The sequence below is a fragment of the Mobula birostris genome, chromosome 5 (assembly GCF_030028105.1).
Source record: "Mobula birostris isolate sMobBir1 chromosome 5, sMobBir1.hap1, whole genome shotgun sequence".
In the NCBI taxonomy this organism is placed as follows: Eukaryota; Metazoa; Chordata; class Chondrichthyes; order Myliobatiformes; family Myliobatidae; genus Mobula; species Mobula birostris.
In genome coordinates this window covers 116,704,923-116,732,650 of record NC_092374.1, presented here as the reverse complement: position 1 = coordinate 116,732,650, position 27,728 = coordinate 116,704,923, and the positions used below count along the sequence as shown (strand labels likewise).

General features: G+C 41.2%; 1 protein-coding gene across 4 annotated transcripts in view; it reads left to right on the top strand.

Moving 5' to 3' along the window:
- Positions 1–483: 483 nt before the first annotated feature.
- LOC140197950 (von Willebrand factor D and EGF domain-containing protein) overlaps positions 484–27,728 on the top strand; it is a 332,457-nt gene continuing 305,212 nt past the window's right edge. For all 4 annotated transcript variants that reach the window (XM_072258606.1, XM_072258607.1, XM_072258608.1 and 1 more), the window contains exon 1: positions 484–700. In XM_072258606.1, the coding sequence (XP_072114707.1) occupies positions 601–700 (100 nt within the window). In that variant the 5' untranslated portion in view covers positions 484–600. The remainder of the gene's footprint in view (positions 701–27,728) is intronic.

Below are 27,728 nucleotides of genomic sequence, written 5' to 3'. Positions count from 1 at the left end.
AAACACAGGAAATTGGGCCGAAGGTCCTCTATTGCACCATGACTATATTGCAGCGCTGTCTGAACAGTTACTAGTGATTTTTGTTCAGATTTTTCATTAATTAAGTTAACTAATAATTCAATATTCTAGTGCCATTTTGTCGTCTTGTCAAGGAAAGTTGAAAAAAAGTATTGCCCACTTTGTGGAGTTTTAGGAAATCAGATAAAAAATCTTGTTGGGTAACAGAAGTAGCACTAAATACTTTCCAACTCTAATTTATAATCGTTATTGGGTTGAGATCTCCCGAGTTAACGAAAAGCTGCATGAAATATCCTTTGCATTTCAAACGGTAAATTGTTTTTTTTAACTTCATCTGTCATTGAAGATTTCAATGGGTTGGATACCCGAGCATGCTTTTCCTGTGTCGGAAATGCTAATGTGGGAATGTTGTGAGCCCTCTGCAGGATTATTGCGATCTGACACCAGCCGGGATTGCATGGCGCCGACTGACTGCACCCGCTGACTTTCTGCAGCCTTTTTTGATGGGATTCTGCTTGAAATCAGCAAGGACTCCGCGGTTCATAGGGAATAGCGTGGCGCAGATGAAACGTTGAATTCACCATGGATCCTCTGTCCCCTTTGCGTCTACAAGCATTATCTGGTCACTATCAACTCTTTGGGCTTTTTCTACTCATTGTGTATATATGTTCTGCACAGTTTGGTAAGAATAAGTTTGTATTTTTATATAAATGAATATCTTTTAATATAACTTTTTACATGATTGTTAAATATTCTAACACCTAAGTTATATGGCGAAAGAGCAATGTGTTTGTCAAAAAAAACATTCTGCTGATAATACATCTCCGTGTTTAATCAGTCTATTATTGGAGTTGGCAGCTGGATTCTACTTTAGCGGATAGGGAAAAAAAAACACGAGCATGTCAGTGATAAGTTTTCCCCGTGAGGCATTTTTTATGGCTGCCTTTTGTTGTGCCTAAATCCTGGGAGGTCACGGGAGGAACTTGCAGACAACGGGAATGCGAAAGAAAAGTTGAAAAGACATCAAACAAGACTGCGGGTACTCCTTGCAATGAAAGGTGCTGGTTTCTACGCTGCTCTTTGGTAGGGGCACGTTGTCAGAGTTGCTTTTGTTTGAGAGAGGGTTGCACACATGCATTTGTAATCTTAGAAGAATGATCTGAGGGGAGGTGATGAATTTGTCCAGATTGCAGACTGATTGAAAACAAATTTGGCGTGTTTCTGTAAGGTGTGGACCGGGCATAATATTAATCACCACAGACGCCCGTGTCTGATACTGACAACATTGTCAAAGTATTAAATCAAAAACTTGCCACCGCAAAGCTGACTTTTTAGTGGTTTTGTTTAATTGCAGGTACTTACCCCCAAAAATAGACAGATGCAACACATAGGTTGAGAGATGTTTACTGTGGTTGTTGAGACAAACTTTTGATCAACCTTCAAAGCTTGTCATGTAGTCAATCTCCTTGAGATATGAAATTGTGAAATTTAAAGAAAAAACATTTTTAATGTCTGTATTTGTTTTGTAAGAACTTGAATTTATTTCAAAACAACACTTCAGATTTGTGGAATGTTGTTATAAGGATCTGCAAATGTCCTCTTGTCACAAATGAGGTTGTAACCTGCCAGGCCACTTTGATATATAACCATCGCTGTTAAGCAGGCAAATGTGCTAATTCAGTGCCACTAAAGATAAACATGCTTATAAAGTAAGTAAGCGTCCCTCTTGTTTTAAAATAAAGTGACCAAATGCATGATAAATTTTCCAACTTAAACACAAAAATAAATTTCTACTGACTCTTCTTCATACACAAGGAAGATATAAGTATATGATTATGTGAACAGCTGCATAACTTATCTGATTATTCTAGCTCTAAATTGACACCAACTTACATTTATATAAAATTTTAAATGCGACAAATTATTTGTTAATTTATTTGCGTAATATCACTTTATTTGTTAGGTGAGTTATATGTATTGTGTTATGTATGTTGGTCGGAGGAACATTGTTTTATTTGACCATATACCTGTGTACAGCTGAATGTCAAAAAACTGAATTTGAACTTGAACCTGAACTTGAAATTCCCCCTGGTGCTTCAAAGAAATAATGGAAAAAAGAAATGGCCACTAGGGATTACTATCAGAGATCAAGGCAGCATGGATTGCCAAATTCAAATTTCAAATAACTACAAACTAAAAAAAGAGTGGTCAATAAAGTGAGAATTGGACGCATAGGTTTACAAAGGGGATTCCAGAGTTTGGGAATATAGAAACTAACATTGGAGAATAAGTTAAATTTGGGAATTACCGAGAAGTGAGAATGAATGAGTCCACATATCTTAGAAAGTTTTAGAATGAAAATTAAAAACAAAACTTCAGCTGCTAGAGATCTGAAATAATAACGAAAAATGCTGGAAACACTCAGCATTGTGGAAATTTAATGCTTAAGGCGCTGAACACCAGGGCAAGAGCGATGACTGATTAAGGATGGATAAAACAATTGAGGGATTTGAAAACTGGGGAAGAATATTAAAATTATGGTTAAATAAATATGCTTTGCAGGGATCTAAAAATAAATATAATCTTAATACTTGTGGTGCCAGTGTAGCTGGAGAGTTTTGTTAAGGCAGTTTGATCTCCATGACTTATTTAACTTCCGAAACATAATAAATTAGGGCAGGTTGGGGTAAACACGATATGATAATTTAATTTTATCCTGTGGTAGAAGTGGCAGCATTTATTATTTGTTTTACAATTGCATATGATTTCCATTGGAACAGTGAACAAGAATGACTTTAGGAAAGGCTATCTAAATGGAATTAGAAAGATAATCAGTTATTAGTAAATGCTATAGCCGGCTGGTGGTGTAGTGGCATCAGCACTGGACTTTGGACCGAAGGCTCCCAAGTTCAAATCCAGCCGGCTCCCTTGCACGCTTTCTATCCGTGCTGGGTTGAGCGTTGAGCTGGCAACTTGGTCTCGTAAAAATAAGAAAGCCTGCTAAAAAAAAAATGTCATCATGACGGTGTCCCGATGACCTGCTATCTTTTAATCAATAAAACAATAAACCACAATGGGATTTGGAATACATTAGGAGGATTCAAGCTTTACACTTTTAGTAGTAATTTTGGAAAGATTATGCTGTAATGAGAACTAATTTATCAGTAGGTAGAATTGTACTGTATAAAAAGATATACAGTATATGCTCTCCATCTACCTCCAGGAATAAAGGAAATTTAAATTAGTAGGTATAAATTACTTTGATAAACTCCTCCTTACAGTTTTGGATAACAGTATAATGACACAATCCAAATTTTCTTTTGAAGAATTCCAGATGTGAAGATATAACTTCCTGGATTAAAATCAGACCAAAGCAGTAGTAGTGGAAATCAATATGAATATTTGTTTTTATTCAATATTGAAGAAACATGGTCATGTGTTTGATGGAGGCACAATCAAATCATGGATTCGAAAAGTGAAGGAGAGAAAGTTTTGTGTGGTGAGAGATAGAAGTTGACTGTTTCTGAGATTAGATGGGAATTGGGAAGAACCATCCAAACTCCAAACTGATACTGTGAAAGGGATGACCATTAACTCTTGGATGAAGAGAGGATAAGAACATGTCAAGAATTTTGTAGATGTCTGGGGAGATTAGTGAGAGAAAAATAATAGATACAGGCTGTGAAGAAAATAAAATATAGTGTTCTGATTCCTGTGTTTAATTTATTAGATTAAATTCAACTTTATTGTCATTGTGCCGAGTACAGATACAAAGCCAATGAAATGCAGTTAGCATCTAACCAGAAATGCAAATAATAGTGTTATTTACAAAATAACTGCGAATAAAAGGTAAGTATTACAGCACACAAATATAAAAGTACTGAGACAGTACAATATGGGTGCAATACTGCTTAGCACTGTGATGTGAGGTTCAGTAGGGTCACAGCCTCAGGGAAGAAGCTCTTCCTGTGCCTGCTGGTCTGGGAGCGGAGGCTCCTGTAGCGCCTACGAGACGGGAGGAGAGTAAAAAGTCCATGATTAGGATGAGATACATCCTTGATAATGCTTTTCACCCTGCCCAGGCAGCGTTTATGGTAGATGTTCTCAATGGTGGGCAATCGGGTGCCAATAATCCACTGGGCAGTTTTCACCACACGCTGGAGTGCTTTGTGGTCCGATGCGGGACAATTGCCATACCACACTGAGATGCAGTTGGTGAGTATGCTCTCAATGGTGCAGCGGTAAAAGTCCATCAGTATCCTGGGCAGAGGTGAGCTTTCTTGATGCTCTGCAGGAAATAAAGGCGCTGTTGCGCCTTTTTGATCAGGATGGAGGAGTTCAGGGACCAGGTGAGATCCTCGGAAATGTGGACACCAAGGAATTTGAAGCTTGATACACGCTCCACTACAGCTCCGTTGATGTAGGTGGGGACGTGAGTGTGGCTCCTAGCATGCCTCAATTCCACAATGATCTCCTTGGTCTTCTGGGTGTTAAGGGCAACTGGGCGGAAGTTAATTTATTGTGGTACTGGGAATCAAAGTTGGTTAGTGAGGGGCTGTGTTAATTTACGTGGGGATTTTTTAAATCCACGAATGGGATGTGGAACAAAGGAGCACAGTAATAATTGAATGTGGAAGTTCTGTACAAGTGCATGATACTGAGATACATCCTACGATGTGCTGAAACACATCATCAGCAATGGGGTCACTGGGTGTTTTGGGTCTTTCAATATCAGACACTCTTGCTCTGGTGACCCAGCCAGGGTTGATCAGGCCCCAGCTTGTGCTCCCAGCAGCATTGGTCCATGGGTCACACCTCTTGATCCACAGCCATTCGGATGCTCACTCAGCAGCCTCTGTGACACTCCTGATGGCTTTTATCTTTGCAGCCCTCCGTAATGCCAAGGAGAGGGTAGATTCTGCACAGTGAGCACGCAGCAAATCCTCTACACCCTACTTCTAAAATTTTAGTCACAAGAGGTCAAATTAGGTGGTCTGTGGTAAAAAAGTTAATGTGATCGCATGCATATTCAGATGCAAAATGTGAAGAGTCTAATTCTGTTTAAGATGCTGTCTTGGGCTTGAGGATAGATTCAGTGTTGCATGCAAAAGTATTAGACAATGTCAAGTTCAGTGGCTTCAACCTTCTCACAATTTGACTGAAAGAAGTTCAGTTTCAACTGAGGTTGCATTGTACTTGGATGCAAAGGCAGTAGAACAACCACGAGAGGGAGAGACATGGAGAATCTCGAACTTTCTACATATGAAATTATTAAATGGTAGCCTAGAGATCAAGGACCAAAGGCTGAATCCTTGAAGGGTTTCAAAAATAAGACAGATTTCAGAGAAGGATGAATTGGAAAGTCTCTGCTTGCAAATGGAAAATTCAATTATGCTTAAGTTGGCAGGGTGGTGGAATGTTGGGGAAGATGGTTTGATGATCTATGCCAAAAGCTGCAAGGAAGATAAAATATAATTGAGGTATAATAATATGAGGAGTGAAAACAAGAAGAATGAGTTGTGGGGTGGGATTTGGAGTTGAAGAAGTTCAGTGGCAGATAGATATAAACCATTCCCACATTGAGTTGAGATTGGCTGAAGAGAGTTCTCCAACTGGGTTCAGTTTCCCTCTTCTTGGTGTGAAGTCTTGCTGGTTATGAAACATCAAACTCAGCCCTAGGTTTCTGACAATGTTTCATTGCCTTGTCAGAAAACTGATGGTATGAAGATTCAGACTTTTCAACAGAAAAACTAGCTGTATTTGATATCACAGGGGTTCCCAGATGTCCTTAAGACCAAAATAAATTCTAAGAAGTACACATGAGAGAGGATTGAAGAAACGTTTGTAATTAGGGTGTCAGCAGGCACAGTAAAAGTGGTGGTCAGCTGGGTTTACTGTATCAGTGAGAGAGCGAGTGAATTTGCTCAGTACTCCCAGCTCTTCTTGCCTCAATCCATCACCCATTCGTTGCAACACAGAGGAGGAGTTGGGATGAGGAGGTATGTACCCTCCTGGCAGAAGATGCCTGCAGGAAATGTCCATCCCCACCTGTCCTACCAGTCTCACAAATGCTCATTTTTAGACACTGAATGGCCACTTTATACACACAGTATACGAATAAGGTAGATGAACTTGCAGTACAGATACAGATTGGCAGGTATGATGTTGTAGGCATCACGGATTCATGGCTGAAAGATTACATCTGGGAGATTAACGTCCAAGGATGCACAATGTATCGAAAGGATCGGCAGGAAGGCAGAGGGTTGGCGTTGCTGTGTTGGTAAAAAACAAAATCAGATCAATAGAAGGAGGTAGCATAGGGTCGGAAGGTGTTGAATCATTGTGGATAAAGCTAAGGAACTGCAAGGGCAAAAAGACCCTGATGGGAGTTGTGTACAGACCCTCGAACAGTAGTAAGAAAGTGGCCCACAAATTACAATGGGAGATAGAAAATGCGTGCCAAAAGGGCAGTGTTACAATAGTCATGGGGGACTTCAATATGCAGGTAGATTGGGAACATCAGATTGGTGCTGGATTACAGGAATGGGAATTTCTAGAGTGCCTACAAGGTGACTTTTTAGAGCAGCTCATGGTTGAGCCCACTAGGGAATCAGCTATTCTGGAGTGGGTGTTGTGTAGTTAACCAGAATTGATTAGAGAGCTTAAGTTAAAAGAACAAATAGGGGCCAGTGATCATAATATGATCTAATTCATCCTGAAATTTGAGAAGGAGAAGCTGAAGTCAGATATGTCAGTATTACAGTGGAGTAAAGGGAATTACAGGCATGAGAGAGGAGCTGGCTAGAATTGGTAGTTAATGAACACTGGCAGGGTTGGTGGCAGAGCTGCAATGGCTGGAAGTCAGGAAGCAATTGGGAAGAAATATACATCCCAAAGAGGAAGAAGTATTCTAAAGGAAAATGACACAACCATGGCTAACAAGAGAAATTAAAGCCAACATAAAAGCCAGAGAGAGCATATAATATAGAAACGATTAATGGGATGTTAGAGGATTGAGAAGCTTTTAAAAACCGACAGAAAGCAACTGAAAAAGACTTTAAGAAGGTAGAGATGGAATACGAAAGTAAGCTAGACAGTAATATTAACCAGGATACCAAAAGTTTCTTCAGATACATAAGGTGTAAAATAGAGGTGAGAGTGGATATCGGACCACTGCAAAATGATGCTGGAGAGGTAGTAATGTGGGACAATGACATAGTGGATGAACTGAATAATTATTTTGCATCAGCCTTCACTGTGGAAGTCACTAGCAGTATGGTGGAAGTTCTAATTGTCGGGGCATGAAGTGTGTGAAATTACCATAACTAGAGAGAAGGTTCTTAGGAAACTGAAAGGTCTGAAGGTCGATAAGTCACCTGGACCAGATGGTGTACACCCCAGAGCTGGCTGAAGGCATCATGGAGGAATTAGTAATGATCTTTCAAGAATCACTCGATTCTGGAATGGTTCTGGAAGACAGGAAAATTACAAATGTCACTCCACTCTTCAAGAAGGGAGAGTGCCAGAAAAAAGGAAACTATAGGCCAGTTAGTCTGACCTCAATAGTTGGGAAAATGTTGAAGTCGATTATTAAGGATGAGGTCTCAGGGTACTTGGCGATATATGATAAAATAGGCTGTTGTCAGCATGGTTTCCTTAAGAGAAAATCTTGCCTGACAAATCTATTGGAATTCTTTGAAGAAGTGACAAGCAGAATAGTCAAAGGAGATTTGGTTGATGTTGTGTACTTGGATTTTCAGAAGTTCTTTGACAAAGTGCCACACGAGGCTGCTTAACAAACTATGAGCCCATAGTATTACTGGAAAGATTCTAGCATGGACAAAGCAGCGACTGATTGGCAGCAGGTAAAGAGTGGGAATAAAGGGAGCTTTTTCTGCCTGGCAGCCAGTGACTAGTAGTGTTCCACGGGGGTCTGTGTTAGGACCAATTCTTTTTATGTTATATGTCAATGATTTGTATGCCGGAATTGATGACTTTATTGCAAAATTTGCTGACGATATCAAGGTAGGTGGAGGGGCAGGTAGATTTGAGGAAGTAGAGAGGCTACAGAAGGACTCAGATTAGGAGAATGGGCAAAGAAACTGCAGATGGAATACTGTGTCTGGAAGTGTATGGTCGTGTACTTTGGTAGAAGAAATGAAAGGGTTGACTAGTTTCTAAATGGAGAGAAAATACAAAAACTGAGCTGCAAGGGAACTTGGGAGTCCTTGTGCAGGATTCCCTAATGGTTAATTTGCAGCTTGAGTTTTTGGTGAGGGAAGCAATTGCAATGTTACCATTCACTTCAAGAGGACGAGAATATAAATCGAGAATGTAATGTTGAAACTTTATAAAACACAGGTCAGGCTTCATTTGGAGTGTTGTGAGTAGGTTTGGGCATCTTATTTTAGAAAGGATGTGCTGAAACTGGAGAGGGTTCAAAGGAGGTTCACGAAAATGATTCCAGGATTGAATGGCTTGTCATATGAAGAGCGTTTGATGGCTCTGTGCCTGTATTCACTAGAATTCAGAAGAATGAGGGTTGAGATCTATTGAATGGTGAAAGGACTTGATAGAGTGGATGTGTATATGGACAGGATGTTTCCTATGGTGGGAGAATCTAAGACTAGAGGACACAGCCTGAGTTTAGAGGGGCATCCTTTTAGAATGGAGGCGAGGAATTTCTTAAGTCAGATGGTGGTGAATCTATAGAATTCTTTGTCACAGGCAGCAGTGGAGGCCAAGTCCTTATGTATATTCAAGGCAGAGGTTGATCGATTCTTGATTGGTTAAGAAATGATGGAATTCGGGAAGAAGACAGGAGATTAGGGCTGAGGAAAATTGAATCAGCCATGGTGGAATGGCGATGCAGACTCGATGGACCAAGTGGCCTGTTTTTGCTCCTACATCTTCTGGTCTTATGGTCTTTATTAGGTACAGGAGATACCTAATAAAGTGGCCACTGACTGTATGTTCATGGTCTCCTGCTGTAGACCATCCATGTCAAGATTCAACATTCAGAGATGCTCCTCTTAATACCATTGTTATAATGTGGTTGCTTGAGTTACTGATGCCTTCCTGTCAGCTTGAACCAGTCTGGTCATTCTCCTCTGACCTCTCTCATTAACAAAGCTTTTTCACCCACAGAACTGCCACTCACTTTGCGTTATGGAAGCCATGGGTAAGTGCAAGTCCTTCAAAAAGATAAGAGGCTGGTAGAGAAAATAGTCCTGTACACCTCTGCCTTGTGAAAGTAGAGGCTGAAGAAATGGAACTGTGATACCAGTAACATGTCTGAAGGTTTTAATACATATGACTGATGTATGTACCTAGATTGCAAAATGAACTACAAAAAAAAATTATAGTTTGTTTTGCAATAGGCTAAGATGTGTATCACGAATATTTTTGTCATTTTCCAGTGTTGTCAACCAAGGTATTGTTGTGCATATTCTGAGGGGTCATTCTCAGAGTCATGGGTGATAAAGACTGGTCAGTATTGGTAGGTCAAGTTACCCTTTGTATGTTCTCGTCTATGAAGATACACTGGTAATCTGGGAGTGAATCGGATCAAGTTGCTTAGACTGTCTTATTCAGAGTTCTAGGGCATTGAGGGAATCCTGAAGCAAAACATTCTTTTGCCAGATGGACATTGATGGTACAGAGTGGTCTCCAGTTAGCAGATGCTGGGTGTGAAATTTATAGGATGCTGCTTGACTGAGATAAAGCAGAGGAAACATTAAGAAATAAAGCAACTGAGAATGTGCAAAGCAGAAGCTGAAGGAGAGGAAGATGTATTACAGGAAATATGGCCAACAACTTACTGTATTTGGCAGAAGAGCAGTCTTCCCTTCAGGCAAACTAAATTGAGCCATCTGGTTCATCTGGAATGTTCACAAAGCAATAACTGATCTTCAGTAAACGTCAGAGCTGTCATCAGCTTAGTAGGTTTCATATCATCATTCCAGCAATGTGGGGCAACATACTGGTGCAGCTAGTACAGGTACTGCCTCATTGCTCTCGCACCCCAAGTGAAATTGTTATGTTTCGTCTGTTGTCTGTAAGGAGTTTCTGTTTTTCCTGTGACCAGGTGTGCATTTTCCCCTTAAGTATTCTGATTTCCCTTCCATTCCCCAAAGACATGTTGGTTGGCTAGTTGGCAAATGTATATTGACCTTTCTGTGCAGGTTCATGGTAGAATCTGCGATAATTAACTAAACCTGGGAAAAATGGATTACAGAGAAAATTAGTGGTGAATGGGGTTATTCTGTGAGCTGGCATAGGGTCAATCACTTCCAATGTTATTAGGAAATATAGAAATGAGATTTTTTATGTGTGCAATGCAATACTTTGGAGAAGAATGTTAAAATGAAAGAAACAAAAGTGTTAAACTTTCAAGCTACATAGCTAACCAGAGATAAACTGATGAAGGTGCACTTTGGGGAAGGTAACCTGAAAAATACGCACATGCAGGATGCTACTTTCGAAATGCTTCCAGGCAAAATGGAAAATGTCACTGATATTAAAATTTGTACCTCTCAAGTTGGCACAGAATCTTTGGGGGTGGGAGTAGAAACAGAAATGAGATTTTCAACTTTCCAACATATACAGTTTTTTTTTGGCTTTTTGAGAATTTGGTGTGTTGCATTTATAGAATTTCAGAATGAAGTATCTGCAGTATCAGTAATGTGCAGCAGAACAGCACAAGCCAAAACCACGTGCACGAACACCAAGACAATCTGACTAATCTCGGCTGGGAGCAGACCAAACATGCCATGCATTTTCAATATGAACGCAATGAAGAAAGCACAACTGGATCACCAAAGCTGAAGGAAAGATGAGAACATGATCACGATAGTTTACAGATCAGTGAAGCTGCTGGAGATAATATGCCAGGATGAGGCCAATCTAAAGCCATCTAGATATGGGAGCAGTGTTGGTAGTATGTACGCCCATGACAACAATAAACTTGAATTTGGAAGTGTGCCATGCAATCAGGACTGGAGGGAAGTCTACACTTTGAAGCCTGAGTGTTCATAATAAAGGTGCAAGCAAGAGACATATGATTCGAAAACAAAGGAAGTCTGAAGAGAACATAGACTGTGGTGGGCATCTATCACACATGTCTGATCAACGTTGCCCAGAGAGTCAAAATGGAAAACACTAGCTCTACAGAAGAAGTTATAATCGTGCTTAAGGTAATCAGTTTCATTCACAGTTTGGGCAAAGGGTGTTTGAGTTCCTGACAACTGTGTATAGGTCCCCTTGGGTGTGCTGTCACTACAGCATTGCAGTATTGTGTGCGAAATGTCCTGAGGGCACAAGCTTTGAATGAGAAAGGAATGCCTACTGTCATAGACAAGGCTAAAAAGGCAATAACAAAAGAAAAGGGAAAAAGGATGAGCAAGATTAGGGAATGAGTGGAGAAATCATCCTGAAATTAAACGCAAGAAGGTGGTGGGCGTTGAAAGATAACTGAAGCAGAGATTGTTACTAATTTATTCAAGGTATTTAGTGGTGCTAAAAGCACTGTAAACTTGTATTTGATCCAGTTGTAATAATCATTATTGGATGTTTGTCAAAATCTGTACAAACAGTGCATCACATGGTGTGTTCATTTATGGAGAAAATAATCTGACAGTTATAGACTTCTGAAGTGAACTCAGATAGTGTTAAGTTTGTGTTTGACTTTACATAATGGGTTTCTTACTTTTTTTTCTTAAAGGGGAAGCTGTGTAGCCTTTTTTCAGTACAGAATGTGACATGCTGTTTTCCCATGATGCACTGCAGTTCCCGATGTTTTTAAATAATAAAATAAAAAGGCATTCTGCTGTTATCTCTGTGAGTGATTGAGTGATAGTGCAATAAAATCTCTGTTATGTAGTATATACCAAACTTGACAAGCTGTAGTTAAGAAACCAGTTAGCCTGCTGTTGGCTTGTGTTATTCCTCATAACTGCCCTGGTGTTGGTCGAGGCTTCATTGACTCAGGGGATCACAGCATGTTTGTTCAGTTATTAGCAAACTCCTGCCTGAAATAAGCGAAGATTTTTCTGAGAGACAAGCAGATTCAAAATGGTCGAGCATTGGCCTGCCATTGTATGAGAAGTGATGCTTAACTTCATGCAACCACCCTTCCCCTGTCTGTGCTCCCACCACAATTATTCCCAGGGTTTAAGTCATTCTACATGGTCCTGGAACCAGCAACTGGATGCAGCACATGTTGCTGCTCATGGGGAAAATGGCCTCTGTGGAATCAGCATAACCTATTATAGATAAGCATTTCTTCAGGGTTTGGGTAAGTAGTGCAATTAATATAAATCAAACTGCCAAAACAAACCGCAAAGGAGAGAAGATTGTATCTTTATATTGATATGCGATTTATTTTCTGGATGAATGCTATATCCCTTAAGTTATGTTTTGTAATTTCAAAACATTAAACTAATTCAAGCGAAGACATGGGAGTCCAAAGCACGGGTCCTACTTAAAGTTTACTTTAAGAAGGCATGCATATATCATGTGATGATGTATGCAATTAACATATGTCTACATACAACCTGTAATTAATTATTTCAATGAACAAGAATGCTTAATCAATATATACATACAAGATTACTCAAATATTACTGAAATTTTAAATACAAGACACTCCTCCATGCTTAGCTATAAACTCCAACTCAATAGAGAATGTATCTCGACTATTTACACATATAGCATATGATACAACTCCTATATACAGACATCCACAGCGTAGAAAATTTTAAATTGACCCATTCATGACAAAAGATTTCATCACAGTAGAGGCTTTTTTACTCTTGTAGGATATTGCCTTTCCTGACAAGAAGAGTCCCTCTACTTGTCCGGTGACACTTGTGACTGTGAAAACAATCTCAGGTTCTGTGGTGGTGGTAGGAGTTGACCCTGAGACTGTAGGAAGTGGTTCTGACAGCTCTGGAAACTTTTCTTCTCCTTTTCTCCCTCTGGATCTACTTTGATCCCTTTTTCTTTTTCACATTCCTTCTCTCTTTCGCACCATTCACTTTCTTCTTCACATTCTTTCCCCCCATCTCTTCTTTCCTTTTTCTTTTCCTGGTTTGTGTATCTTGATCATGGTAAGGTCCATTTAGCTCACTGAAGTATTATCTTATTAATCCTTCTATTGCTTCCTTTCCTATCTGATCTCTTCTCTTGACTTCCTCATCCAGAACATCATCTGACAAATCCTTTCCATATTTCCATTGACTCCTTTCTCTTTGCCCTTCCATTCATCCAGCTGGGCATTAGTTATTGCATTTATTTGAATAAGCAGCCTTTTGTCTTCCACTTGAAGCTCATGCATTAACCTTAACGCACACAGAGTAGATTCTGGTTCCTTATATTCACAATAGTCGAAAGCTTGCAACTTTCCTGAAGCTCCTTGAACACTCTTCCAGCTTAAAACCAAGCCACATTTTGCAATTAACTGTCTGATTAACATATCAGTAGCTTTCTCAGATATGTTGCCTACAAAAACTGTTGTAACCAGACTGCTGCTTTCGTCACTTTCACAATTCCTCTGAGCAGCAAGGTCCTTCCTTAATCCAATATGCTTTTCAGTCAGATGCACAGAGGTTGGCACCAATACCTGTTTGTCCACTGTTGGGCAACAGTTCATAATGTACAGCATGGAGACAGTTTTGGCATCATCTAGTGCCTTTTTTAATTTGCTTTCGGTTGGCTTCATTGCAGGGGGTGTGGCATGCAAATTGTGGATGGATCTCCAATCAAGTGGTACTTGCATCAGCCAATCACACATCAACATTGCTGGTCCTTCTGTTTTTACGACATACAAGCTCAATGTGGCTTGTTGGTTGTGGTACTTCACAGTTATCGGATACTTTTAAGAGACTCTTGGATAGGTACATGGAGCTTAGAAAAATAGAGGACTATGAGACTAGGTAATTTCTAAAGTAAATAAATGTTTGACACAGGATTGCGGGCCAAAGGGCCTGTATTGTGCTGTAGCTTTTCTAAGTTTCTATGTTACAGATGCCATTCCACACAGGAGTTATCTTTTCTCCAGCATAAGTTCTTAGTTGAGCATCTGCAAGCTTCAATTTGTTATCTTTGATATGCAAACTATTTTGTGGAGAGTATGTGGGTCCCTGCCACAGTGGTAACACAACCTGTTTGGCCAGGTGGTTTCTGTTCAGACACTGCAATTTTGTTCACGCTCACTTTCATTCCTGACTGCAACTCAGTTGAGTCTCTGTCTGTGGTTTCCATTAATACTGTGATTTCCATTGCTCTTTTAAATGTAAGTTGTACTTCAGTTAGGAACCATTTTTGAGTGCTTTCATGTAAGATTCCACAAACTAAGCAATCTCTTAGTGTATCATTAAGCCCTTTACAGAACCGACATTACTCAGACAACATCTCCAATTCAGCCATGTACACTGACCTGGACTACCCTTCCTTCTGAGCCTGCTTATGAAACCTAAAGCATTCTGCAATCAACAATGGCTTTGGTTTTAAGTTTTCCTGAATTACATTGACAATATCAGCAAAGCTCATTTCTGCTTCTTTGGTTGGAGCAGTCAAACTTTGAAACAGACTGTATGCCTTTAAACCCAATGCACTTAGCAAAATTGGGACTCGGTTTTTGTTGGTTATTTCTTCAGAATACTGTTCTAATGGTTCGGTATACATGAGCCAGTTACTCGTTGTGTAATCAAACTCGACAATCTTTCTGATTTTTTTTAATGATTATTATCATTCGGTACTCACTCTTTATGAACCCGTGAAATCATCTGTACACTGCGTTTCTTCCCTTCCAAAGAACACGAGCTGCTTTGTTTTGCTGTTCTTCACTGTTTTTTTTAGCTTGAACATCTCACTGTGCTTGACTGGGTCCATAAGACCATAAGACATAGGAGCAGAATTAGGCCATTTGGCCCATCGTGTCTGCTGTGCCATTCAATCATGGCTGATCCTTTTTTCCACTTCTCAGCACCACTCCCTGGCCTTCTCCCCGTAACCTTTGATGGTATGTTCAATCAAGAACCTCAGTTTTAAATACACCCTGCGGCCTGGCTTCCACAGCTGCCTGTGGTAGCAAATTCCATAAATTCACCACCCTCTGGCTAAAGAAAGTTCTGCACATCTCTGTTTTAAATGGGCACCTCTCTATCCTAAGTGTGCCCTCTTGTCCTAGACTCCCTCACCATGGGAATCATCCTTTCCGCATCTACCTTGTCTAGGCCTTTCAACATTTGAAAGGTTTCAATTAGATACCACCCCACCATCCTTCTAATTTCCAGTGAGTACAGGCCCAGAGCCATCAAATGTTCCATGTATGATAACCCTTTCATTTCCGTAATCATCTTTGCGAACCTCCTCTGAACCCTCTCCAATGCCAGCACATCTTTTCTTAGATGAGGAGCCCAAAACTGTTCGTAATACTGAAGATGAGGCTTCACTAATGCCTTATAAAGCCTCAGCATCACATCCCTGCTCTTGTATTCTAGACTTCTTAAAATGAATACGAACATTGCATTTGCTTTCGTCACGACTGACTTAACCTGCAAGTTAACTTAACTTTCCTTCCTATCTACATCTGTGACCCTTCACACACTCTGGATCCTTTCAATGATTTCAGGTTCCCTAGCACTCATCATCTTACTTTTACTTCGGATGACCAGTCCCTATGCACCTCCATCCCCTACCTGGAAGGCCTCAAATCTCTCCTTTTCATTCTGGCCACCAGCCCCAAGCAGTTCCCCTCCATCACCAGTCTTCTTTCCCTAGCAGAACCAGTCCTCCTTCTGAGTAATTTCTCCTTTGGATCCTCCCACTTCCTTCAAACAAAAGGTGTAGCCATGGACACTTGCATGGATCCCAGCTATGCCTTCCTGTTTGTCGGCTACGTGGAGCAGTCTATGTTCTAAGCCTACTCGGGTAACATTCTCACACTTTCCCTATGCTACATTGATGACTGATCTGATGCTGCTTCCTGCTCCCATGCTGAACTCATCAACTTCATCTACTCTGTCTCCATTTTCCACCCTGCCCTCAAATTTACCTGGTCCATTTCTGAAACCTCCCTCCCCTTTCTTGGTCTGTCTGTCTCTACTGCTAGAGACAGTTTATCTACTATAATATGAGCTGCCTTAATGACTATTGCCTGGTAGCACTCACATCGACAGTGATGAAATACTTTGAGGGGTTGGTCATGACTAGACTGAACTGCTGCCAAAGCAAGGACCTGGACCCATTGCAATTTGCCTATCGCCGCAAAAGGTCAACGGCAGATGCAATCTCAATGGCTCTCCACACGGCTTTAGACCACGTGGACAACACAGACACCTATGTCAGGATGCTGCTCATCGACTATAGCTCAGCATTTAATACCATCATTCCCACAATCCTGACTGAGAAGTGGCAGAACCTGGGACTCTGTACCTCCCTCTGCAATTGGATCCTCAACTTCCTAACCAGAAGACCACAGTCTGTGTGGATATATCCTCCTTGCTGATAATCAACACTGGCGCACCTCAGGGGTGTGCGCTTAACCCACTGCTCTACTCTCTATATACACATGACTGTGTGGCTAAGCATAGCTCAAATACCATCTAAAAATTTACTGTTGATACTACCGTTGTTGGTAGGATCTCAGGTGGTGACGAGGCGGCGTACAGGAGTGAAATATGCCAACTAGTGGAGTGGTGCCGCAGCACTCAACGTCAGTAAGACTAAAGAGCTGATTGTGGACTTCAGGAAGGGAAGACGAAGGAACATATACCTCAGTGGGATAAGAAGTGGAGAGGGTGAGCAGTTTCACGTTCCTGGGTGTCAAGTTCTCTGAGGATGTGACTGATCCCAAAATACCAATGCAGCTATGAAGAAGGCAAGACAGCGGCTATACTTCATTGGGAGTTTGAAGAAATTTGGCATGTCAACAAATAAACTCAAAAACTTCTATAAATGTACTGTGGAGAGCATTCTGACAGGCTGCATCACTCTCTGATATGGCGGGGGTACTGCACAGGGCCGAAAGAAGCTGCAGAGGGTTGTAAATCTAGTCAGCTCCATCTTTAGCACTAGCCTACAAAGTATCCAGAACATCTTCAGTGAGCGGTATCTCAGAAAGGCAGCGTCCATTATTAAGGACCTCCAGCACCCAGGGCATGCCTTTTTCTCACTGTTAGCATCAGACAGGAGGTACAGAGGCCTGAAGGCACACACTCAGTGATTCAGGAACAGCTTCTTTCCCTCTGCCATCCGATTCCTAAATGGACATTGAACCCATGAATACTACCTCACTTTTTAATATACAGTATTTCTGTTTTTTTTGCACAGTTTTTAATCTATTTATTTATTTATTTATTTATTATTACTATATTTTATTTTATTATTATTTTTTCTTCTATGTTAGGTGTTGCCTTGAAATGCTGCTGCTAAGTTAACAAATTTCACAACACATGCCGGTGATAATAAACTTGATTCTGATTCTGATATTGATACCTTTTTATAACCACACTGATTCTCACAGCCAGCTGGACTATACCTCCTCACACCCTGTTACTAGTAAAAACGCCATCCCCTTCGCTCAATTCCTCTGTCTCCACTGCATCTGCTCTCAGGAAGAGGCTTTTTATTCCAGTACAAGGGAGGTGTCGTCCTTTGTCAAAGGAAGAAGCTTCCCTTCCTCCACCATCAATGCAGCCCTCAAACGCATCTCTTCCATTTCATGCACATCTGCTGTCACCCCATCCTCCCGCCACCTTACCTGGGATTGGATTCCTCTTGTCCTCACCTACCACCCCACCCGCCTCCGCGTCCAGCACATAATTCTCTGCAAATTCTGCCATCTCTAACGGGATCCCACCACCATGCACATCTTTCCCTCCCCCCACTTCCTGCGTTCTGCAGGGATCGCTCCCTATGTGACACCATTGTCCATTTGTCTCTCGCCACAGATCTCCCTCCTGGCACTTATCCAGGCAAGCAGAACAAGTGCCACACCCGTCCCTACACCTCCTTCCTCACTACCATTCAGGGCCCCAAACAGTCCTTCTAGGGGAGGTAACACTTCAGCTGTGAGTCTGTTGGGGTCATATACTCTATCTAGTGCACCCGGTGGGGCCTCCTGTATATTGGTGAGACCCAATGTAGATTGGGAGACCGCTTCACTGAGCACCTACAAACAATCCACCAGAAAAAGCGGGATCTCACAGTAGCCACCAATTTTAATACCACTTCCCATTCCCATTTTGATATGTCTATCCATGGCTTCCTCTGCTGTCATGATGAGGCCACGATTACGTTGGAGGAACAACACCTTATATTCCATCTGGGTAGCCTCCAACCTGATTGCATGGACGTCGATTTCTCAAACTTCTATGGTAAAGCCTCCCCCCTTCACCATTCCCCATCCCCTTTTCCCTCTCTCACTTTACCTCCTTGCTTGCTCATCGCCTCCCTCTGGGGCTTCTCCCTCCTTTCTTCCATAGCCTTCTGTTCTCTTCTATCCAACTCCCCCTTCTCCAGCCCTGTATCTTTTTTCACCAATCAACTTCCTTGCTCTTTAATTCATCCCTCCCCCTTCAGGCTTCACCAGTCACTTTTGTGTTTCTCTCTCGCCTCCCCCACCTTCTCAATCTATTCTTCAGCTTTTTATCTCCAGTCCTGCTGAAGGGTCTCGGCCTGAAACGTCAACTGTAATCTTTTCCATAGATAACATATTTTTGTGTTATTTTTGCTTGAAGAATATATAATATTTCAGAAATGTTGCTTTAAATGTACACATCTCCTGCAGACATTATTAACCCCAGTGATCCATAGTTTTGCAATCCGTACTTATTAATCAATCATGGAATATAAGACTGAAATCCGGTTTGATCATTTGCTTTCTACTATGTAAATTATCTAATGCAAAGTGTGTTTCAAATGAACAAGAATTGTAAGGAAACTTTAACTATAAAATAAAATACAGATCTTGGACATTGAAGATACTTTGCACGATGGTGCCTTACCTTAATGTGTTGAGAATTGCATATCGTTAAAGATACTGATATTCAAAGTTTCTCTTCTGAAATGGACTAATCATCTCCAGTGATGTTAGCCCAACAAAAGCTGCTTTGTAATGTATTGTAACATAAACTGTTATATTAAAAAGTCCTTTGTTACCTACAAATATTGTCTCTTACTGTATAGAGATAAATGACACGACAGCACATACACGTGATACAAGTTATTTACGTAACATTTTTAAAGGTGCATTGTGATCTTTATTAAAATCGAGGAATGACTGCGCAGGTGCGTGGACGTTAGCGAGTTAGACCGGCGGGAAGAGAATAAAAGGCGATCATTTTTTCTTTGGCGGTTTGATCAAGGAACGACGGCACAAGCGCGTGGACGTCAGCGAGTTAGACCGGCGGAAAGAGTTTAAAATCAAGACAGCATTATAGAGCAGGTGGTGGAGTAGAGGTAGATAGAGTTGGAGGGCTTTGGCAATAACAGGTTGAGGTGAGGTAGGTTACCTGTGTAGAGTAGGAGCAGGAAGTATGCATGGCTGGTGTTCTGTATTGGGTGTCAGATGTGGGAAGTCCAGGAGACTCCCAGCCTCCCGGAAGGCCACATCTGCGCTAGGTGCATTGAGCTGCTTAGAGACCGGGTTAGGGAACTGGAGATGCAGCTCGATGACCTTTGTCTGGTCAGGGAAAGTGACGAGGTGATAGAGAGGAGCTATAGGCAAGTAGTCACACCAGGGCCTGGGGAAAATGGATAAGTGGGTAACAGTCAGGAGAGGGAAGGACACGGGTCAGATACTAGAGAGCACCCCTGTGGCTGTCCCCCTTAACAATAAGTACTCCTGTTTGAGTACTGCCTACCTGGGGGAAGCAACAGTGGCCACACCTCTGGCACAGAGTCTGGATCTCTGGCTCAGAAGGACAGGGAAAGGAAGAAGGCAGCAGTGACAGGGGACTCTATAGTTAGGGGGTCTGACAGGCGATTCTGTGGATGCAGGAAAGAAACAGAGCTGGTAGTTTGCCTCCCAGGTGCCAGGGTCTGGGATGTTTCTGATTGCGTGCATGATGTCCTGAAGTGGGAAGGTGAACAACCGGAGGTCGTGGTACATATTGGTACAATGACATAGGTAGGAAAAGGGAGGAGGTCCTGAAAACAGACTACAGGGAGTTAGGAAGGAAGTTGAGAAGCAAAACCTCAAAGGTAGTAATCTCGGCATTTATTCCTTGTGCCATGTGACAGTGAGTATAGGAATAGAGTGAGGAGTAGGCTAAGTGCATGGCTGAGGGATTGGAGAAGGGGTTAGATCTCTGGGTCATTGGGACCTCTTCTGGGACAGGCGTGACCTGTACAATAAGGATGGGTTGCACTTTAATCCGAGGGGGACCAATATCCTGGTAGAGAGGTTTGCTAAGCTTATTGGGGAGAATTTAAACTAGAATTGCTGGGGGGTGGCAACGGAACTGAAGAGTTGGAGGATGGGGTAGTTGACTCACAAATAGAGAAATCTTGGAGACGGTGCGAGAGAGAGGATTGGCAGGTGATAGAGAAGGGATGTGCTCAGACCAGTGGTTTGAGATGTGTCTATTTTAATGCAAGAAGGATCATGAACAAAGCAGATGAGTTTAGAGCGTGGATCAGTACTTGGAGCTATGATGTTGTAGCCATTACAAAGACTTGGATGGCTCAGGGGCAGGAATGATTACTTCGAGTGCCAGGCTTTAGATGTTTCAGAAAGGACAGGGAGGCAAAAGGAGTGGGGACATGGCACTGCTGATCAGAGGTAATGTCACAGCTGTAGAAAAGGAGGAAGTCATGGAGGGATTGTCTGCTGAGTCTCTGTAGATGTAAGTTAGAAACAGGAAGGGGTCAATAACCCTACTCGGTGCTTTTCATAGACCACCCAGTAGCAACAGGAACAATAAGGAGCTTAACAATGAAATTAGGAGAGTCAGAAGGGGCCATGAGAAGGCCTTGGTGAGCACGATTAAGGAAAACCCCAAGGCACTCTACAAGTATGTGAACAGCAAGAGGATAAGATGTGAGAGAATAGGACCAATCAAGTGTGACAGTGGAAAAGTGTGTATGGAACCGGAGGAGATAGCAGAGGTACTTGATGAATACTTTGCTTCATAATTCACCATGGGAAGGATCTTGGCAATTGTAGGGATAACTTACAGTTGATTGAAAGGTTTGTGCATATAGACTTTAAGAAAGAGGATGTGCTGGAGCTTTTGGAAAGCATTAAGTTGGATAAGTCTCCAGGACCGGATGAGGTGTACCCCAAGCTGCTGCGGGAGGTGAGGGAGGAGACCTCTGAGCCTCTGGCAATGATCTTTGCATCATCAATGGGGACTGGAGAGGTTCTGGAGGATTGGAGGGTTGCAGATATTGTTCCCTTAATCAAGAAAGAGAGTAGAGATAGCCTAGGAAATGATAAACCAGTAAGTGTTAATTCAGTGGTTTGTAAGTTGATGGAGAAGGTCCTGAGAGGCAGGATTTATGAACATTTGGAGAGGCATAATGTGATTTGGAATAGTCAGCATGGCTTTGTCAAAGGCAGGTTTTGCCTTACGAGCCTGATTGAATTTTTTGATGATGTGTCTAAACACATTGATGAAGATAGAGCAGTAGATGTAGTGTATATGGATTTTAGCAAGGCATTTGATAAGGTACCCCATTCAAGGCTTATTGAGAAAGTAAGGAGGCATGGGATCCAAGGGGACCTTGCTTTGTGGATCCAGAATTGGCTTGCTTACAGAAAGCAAAGAGTTGTTTAAACAGGTGATATTCTGCATGAAAGTAGGTGCCCAGTGGTATGCCTCAGGGATCTGTTCAAGGACCCTTTCTCTTTGTGATTTTTATAAATGACCTGGATGAGGAAGTGGAGGGATGGGTTAGTAAATTTGCTGAATACACAAAGATTGGGGGTGTTGTGGATAGTATGGAGGCCTGTCAGAGGTTACAGCAGGACATCGATAGGATGCAAAATTGGGCTGAGAAGTGGCACATGGAGTTTAACCCAGGTAAGTGTGAGGTGGTTGATTTTGGTAAGTCAAATGTGATGGCAGAATATAGTACTAATGGTAAGATTCTTGGCAGTGTGGGGGTTCAGAGGGATCTTGGGGTCCGAGTCCATAGGACACTCAAAGTTGCTACGCCAGTTGACTCTGCGGTTAAGAAGGCAGATGGTGCTTTAGCCTTCATCAACCGTAGGATTGAGTTCAAGAGCCGAATGGTAATGTTGCAGCTATATAGGACATTGGTCAGACCCCACTTGGAGTCCTGCACTCAGGTCTGGTCGCCTCACTACAGGAAGGATGTGGAAACTATAAAAAGGGTGCCGAGTAGACTTACAAGGATATTGCCTGGATTGAGGAGCATGCCTTATGAGAATAGGTTGAATGAACTCGAACTTTTCTCCTTGGAGTGGCGGAGGATGAGAGGTGACCTAATAGAGGTGTATAAGATGATGAGAGGTATTGATATTTTGAATAGTCAGAGGCTTTTTCCCAGGGCAGAAATGACTAACACAAGAGGGCACAGTTTTAAGGTGCTTGGAAGTAGGTACAGAGGAGATGTCAGGGGTAAGTTTTTTATGGAGAGAGTAGTGACTGTATGGAATGGGTTGCCGATAACTGTGGAGGAGGCATATATGATAGGGTCTTTTAAGAGACTCACGAGATAGACGGAGCTTAGAAAAATAGAGGTCTATAGGTAATCTAAGGTGATTTCTAAATTAAATACAAGTTCGGCACAGCATTGTGGGCCAAAGCACCTGTATTGTGGTGTAAGTTTTCTGTTTCTAAAATCAAATAAAAAATGTTGTTTTCAATAGAAATTCATTGCAATATACCCATTCCCATTAGATTTTTAAATCATTATAGGTCAATGGCCTTTGACTAAGATTTAGAGTCCACTAGAAATATTAATTTGTTTTTTAATCAGTCTATGATTGATAGTTTTGATGATGACCTGCCAGTCACCAAAATTAGTTTATTATAATTCAGAAAATCATTCTGCTTGAAGTGGTTGGCAGCTGAAAATAGATTTTATTTGTTGCTAAATATGCTGTATCACTCAAATCCCTGGAGAAGTAGTACCATAAAAACCTGTGGCTACATTGAATTTTCTGATGTTTAATAAAACACAATTCAGTTGTAATTTGCCTGTTGACAATTTCAAAGGAAGCTATGCATTCTGCAGGAAATGATGAATTATATAAACAAGCAAAGACTGCTAAGTTAAACTGTATATACAATATTACAGAAATATTAAATACACAATGGTCCTCCCTGCTTAGCTATAAATTCCATCTCAATATAGAATGCAAGTCAATGCAAATATGTAATGTAATTCTCTCTAGTTATATATACAGTTAATTGCTGTGAAGGATCTTTTACTCTTGTGGGACAATGACTTTTCTGAGAAGAGGGTCACTCTGCTTGACATGGGACACTTGTAGCTGTGAAACAATCTCAGTTTCTGGGGACCGCCATCCTGGGAGTTGACCCTGGGACTGCAGGAAGTGTTCTGACATCTCTGGCCACCTTTGTTCTCTAATGATTGACTCTGCTCTCCTCAATTAATCGATGTATCGTCTCCAGAAGATATCGAACACAAAATCCACTGTGTAGGAGAGAGGTCCAGTTTGGTCCTTAATCTTTCCAAGTTCCCGCTTTTGATCATCTCTGCTGTTCCCGGCCAGGACTCCTTGTCCAGGAGTGAAACATTGAGCCTCCTTGTTTGAGGAGTCTTCATTTAGTCTCATTTGTTTGTCTTGCTTACTCCTCTGAGATTGGATTTGAGGAGATCGAAGTGTGAACAAACGGGATGACCCAACATAACTGTTGAGTTGTTGGTCGTTGACTGTGTTGCCTTGCAATATGGAAGGAAGAAATTTGTAAGCTTCAGATTCAGTGTCAATGTAGTATGTTCTGTTGACGTTGCTCGCAGTGCATTCTTTAGATGCTGGACAAACCTTTCCACCAAGTTTGTAGTGAGGTGCGATGGTGCAGATGTAATTTGTCTTATTCCATTTATTCTCAGGAATGACTGAAACTAGTGTGCATAAAATTATGGTCGATTGTCACTGACTAATTGCTCCAGAACACCAGTCCTTGAAAAGAGGCTTCTCAACACATCAACAGTATGCAAGCCTGTAGAGGAGGCTATTGGGAACACTTCTGGCCACTTTGTAGCTGCATTCACTACTACCAAGCAACTTGTGCCCATGAATGGTCCAGCAAAATCCAGTGCAGGCCATTCCCTGTGATGGAGAGGCGCTGCTCTTGGCATCCCCATAATCAACATTTCCATGATTAGTCGTCCTCTTGAATTCAGTCTTGTAATTGTGTCCTGAGGCAGTGTGGAATCTTTTCTGGTTTCCCTTTGGATCATCTCTGCTGTAGTAGAGAAACTTTAGATTTGCATTGGGGAGAATACGTCAGGATGAGTGTCCTCTTTTATAAAGTTTTCAAGTACTTTAATTTCCAAGAACAAACAGAACAATCCAACAGCATTTCCACGATTAGTTGTCCTCCTGAATTGGATCTTGTAAATGTCCCTTTCATGGAACAGAGCCCGTTTCTGCACTCATTCTTTTGCTGTTAATGGAACGCACTTCTGTGGATTGAAAATGGACACTGGTGGTTGATGATCAGTAACGAGGGTAAACTCTCTTCCATATAAGTACTGGTTGAAATGTTTTACACTCCCAACCAGACTCAAGGGCTCTCTGTCAATCTGTGTGTAACTTTGCTCTGCAGCAGTAAGGGAGCATGATGCAAAGGCTATGGGGCATTCATTTCCATTACTCATAACATGTGACACAACTGCACCTATACCATAAGGTGAGTATCATAGGCAAGCTTCACTGGTCAAAATATATCATAATGTGTGAGTACATTGTCTGTCGTCACCATTTCCTTTGTCTTTTAGAAAGTCAACTTATACTGCTTTGTTCATTGCCATTTCTTCCTGATCTGCAGTAATGATCTGAAGAGTTGAACACAATAGCCAGGTTTGGTAAGAACCTGTTATAGTAATTGGCAAATCCTAAAAGAGACTGGAGCTGTGACATATCCTTTAGCCTTGGGGTATCTGCAACTGCTGAATTTTCTCAGCACGCTTGTGTAATACTTATGCGTCAATGGTGTGAAAATAGTAAGTAATGCTTGGTTTAATGAATTTACACTTGTTGTCTTGAGCTCTCAGCCCATAATCTAATATTTTCAACACTGTCATGATACTCCTTGTCAGTCTCACTGGTAACAATAATGGCATCCAGGTAATGTCAGGTGCTTGGGCAGCCTTGCATCACCTGGTCCATAGCTTTCTACCAGAGTGCACGTGCACATGCTACTCCATAAATAAGTCTTTATAGTGATAAAGCCCTTTGTGAGTGTTTACGGTGAGAAACACATTGGACTCTTCTTCCATCTCCATTTGTATGTAAGCCTCAGCTCAGTTCACTTTGCTGAAGTGTTTTCCTCCAGAAGGTTTTGTAAAGATACCTATGTAGAAGGTATTGATCTACCTTAAGTACTGGGCTAATGGTGGCCTTAAAATCTCCAGAGATCCTGACAGATCCTTCTTCATGGTACTGGGACTTTGCCCACAGGCTCTTCTCAACCTTGGAAAGAAGTCTTTTAGCCTCTTTGTGATCTAGTTCACTGGCTACTTTATCGCGGATGATATAAGCAACCGGACTGGGTTTGTAAAACTTGGATGTGACATTTCCTTGTAATACCCTTGATATGTTTGAGTTTTCTAAATCCATCCTTGTGCACTGCTGTGGCATCATCTAGTACCTTTCTTAGTTCACTTTCAGTTGACTCTATTGCAGGGGATGTGGCATATCAGTGGTGGATGGATCTCCAGTCAAATTATAGTTGTCCAAACCATTCATGGCCCCATAATGCAGCCCTCCTGTCTGTACCACATACAAGCCCAATCTGGTTGTTGGTTGTTTTATTTTACTGTTTCAAATGCCATTCCCACAGGAGTTATCTTTTCTCCAGTATAAGTTCTTAGTTGGATATCTGCAGGCTTCATTTCAGTATTTTTGAAATCTCATTTAAACACATGTTGTGGAATGACTGAAACAGCCAAGCCAGTGAATTCCATTTTAATCAATTCTGGTGTAAGCCATATTGCTTGTCTCTTGTCAGTTTTCACATTATAAATCTCAAGGCTATTTAGTCCTTGGTCATTCTGATTATTGTCAGATTTTTCATCAATAGCATGAAAATTAGTGCTCTTTTTTGAAACTGCAACTTGACTTTTAATTTTTTTTCCTTCCCTGTGCAGACCATTTATTTTTCTCTGCCTGACATACTCTTTGCCTGTGGCATTTTCTGCAAGTTTCACCTGTAAACCTGTATTAGTCTGCTGTGTATGAGCATCTGCCACAACGGTAACATAATCTTTTCAGCCTGGCAGGTTTCTGTTTAGATGTTGCAATTTTGTTTATACTCACTTTCATTCCTGACGCAGCTGAACTATGTCTCTGGCTGCTGTTTCCATTGATAAAGAAATTTCAATTGCTCTTTTAAATGTGGCTTGTGCTTCAGTTAGCAGCTCTTTTTGTAAGATTCCATCATCTAAATGTTCTCAGTCCATCATTAAGCCAATCAATGAACTGACAATGCTTCAACAATTACTTCAATTCAATCACGTAAGCTGAAATTTACTCCTCTTCCTTTCGATTCCGTTTATGAAACATAAAGCATTCTGCAGTTAACAATGCTTTTGGTTCTAAATGTTCTGCATTAAGTTCATGGTATCAACAAAGCTCGTTTTTGGCTGGTTTGGTTGCAGCTGGTAAGCATTGCAGCAAACTATATGTTTTTGCAGCTATTATGCTCAGCAAAACTGGTACTCATTTCTTATTGGCTATTTCATTTACTTTAAGATACTGCTGAATTTGGTCAGTGCACATCATCCAGTTATCAGTCATGCAATTGAACACATCTGTCTTTCCAATGTAGCCAACCATTTGTGTTTTTTTTAAAATCTTATTATCACCTTTACTCACTGTTTATGAACCCATGGATTTGTACATTTTCTGCCCTTTTTTAACTCAATTATCTCTCCCCCTTTCTGAAGAAAAGAATATGCTGCTCTTCAACAGGCAGGTAGTTGTCTCGGGTTCATTTTGAAACTTACTCATCGCCACTGTTATGTTCTGTGACCCCAGAAAATAATTGACAAGAAAACATGGTTGCCAGGATGTGTGTGTACTTAGTTTCTCTTTAATGAGGCGCTCACATACATAGGATGTGATGTATGCCACATACTTTTACATATAACCCGTAATGAATTATGTAAACAAGGAATGCTTAATCAAACAATATATTTACATTATTACTCAAATATTAGTGAAATATTAAATACACAGTAATTTTCAGTTACTGGGCTAAAGGCCAGAACTTTGCTCTGAGTTTGAATCCAAACATGGTAGTACTTCTATAAAAGTAATTAAATGTGGAGTGCATGATTAGTATCAGTTATATTGATCTTCAAGCTACCAAATTGTTGTAAAAATACATAAATTTCACTAAAATTCTTTAAGGAAATGAAACTTGCTGTGCTTTCCAATTTTGACCAATATGTAATTCTCCTCTGAAATGGCCTAGCCTTTCCCAGGGAAGAAAGGGCTAATATGAGGGGGCATAAATTTCAGGTGTTGGGAGGAAAGTACA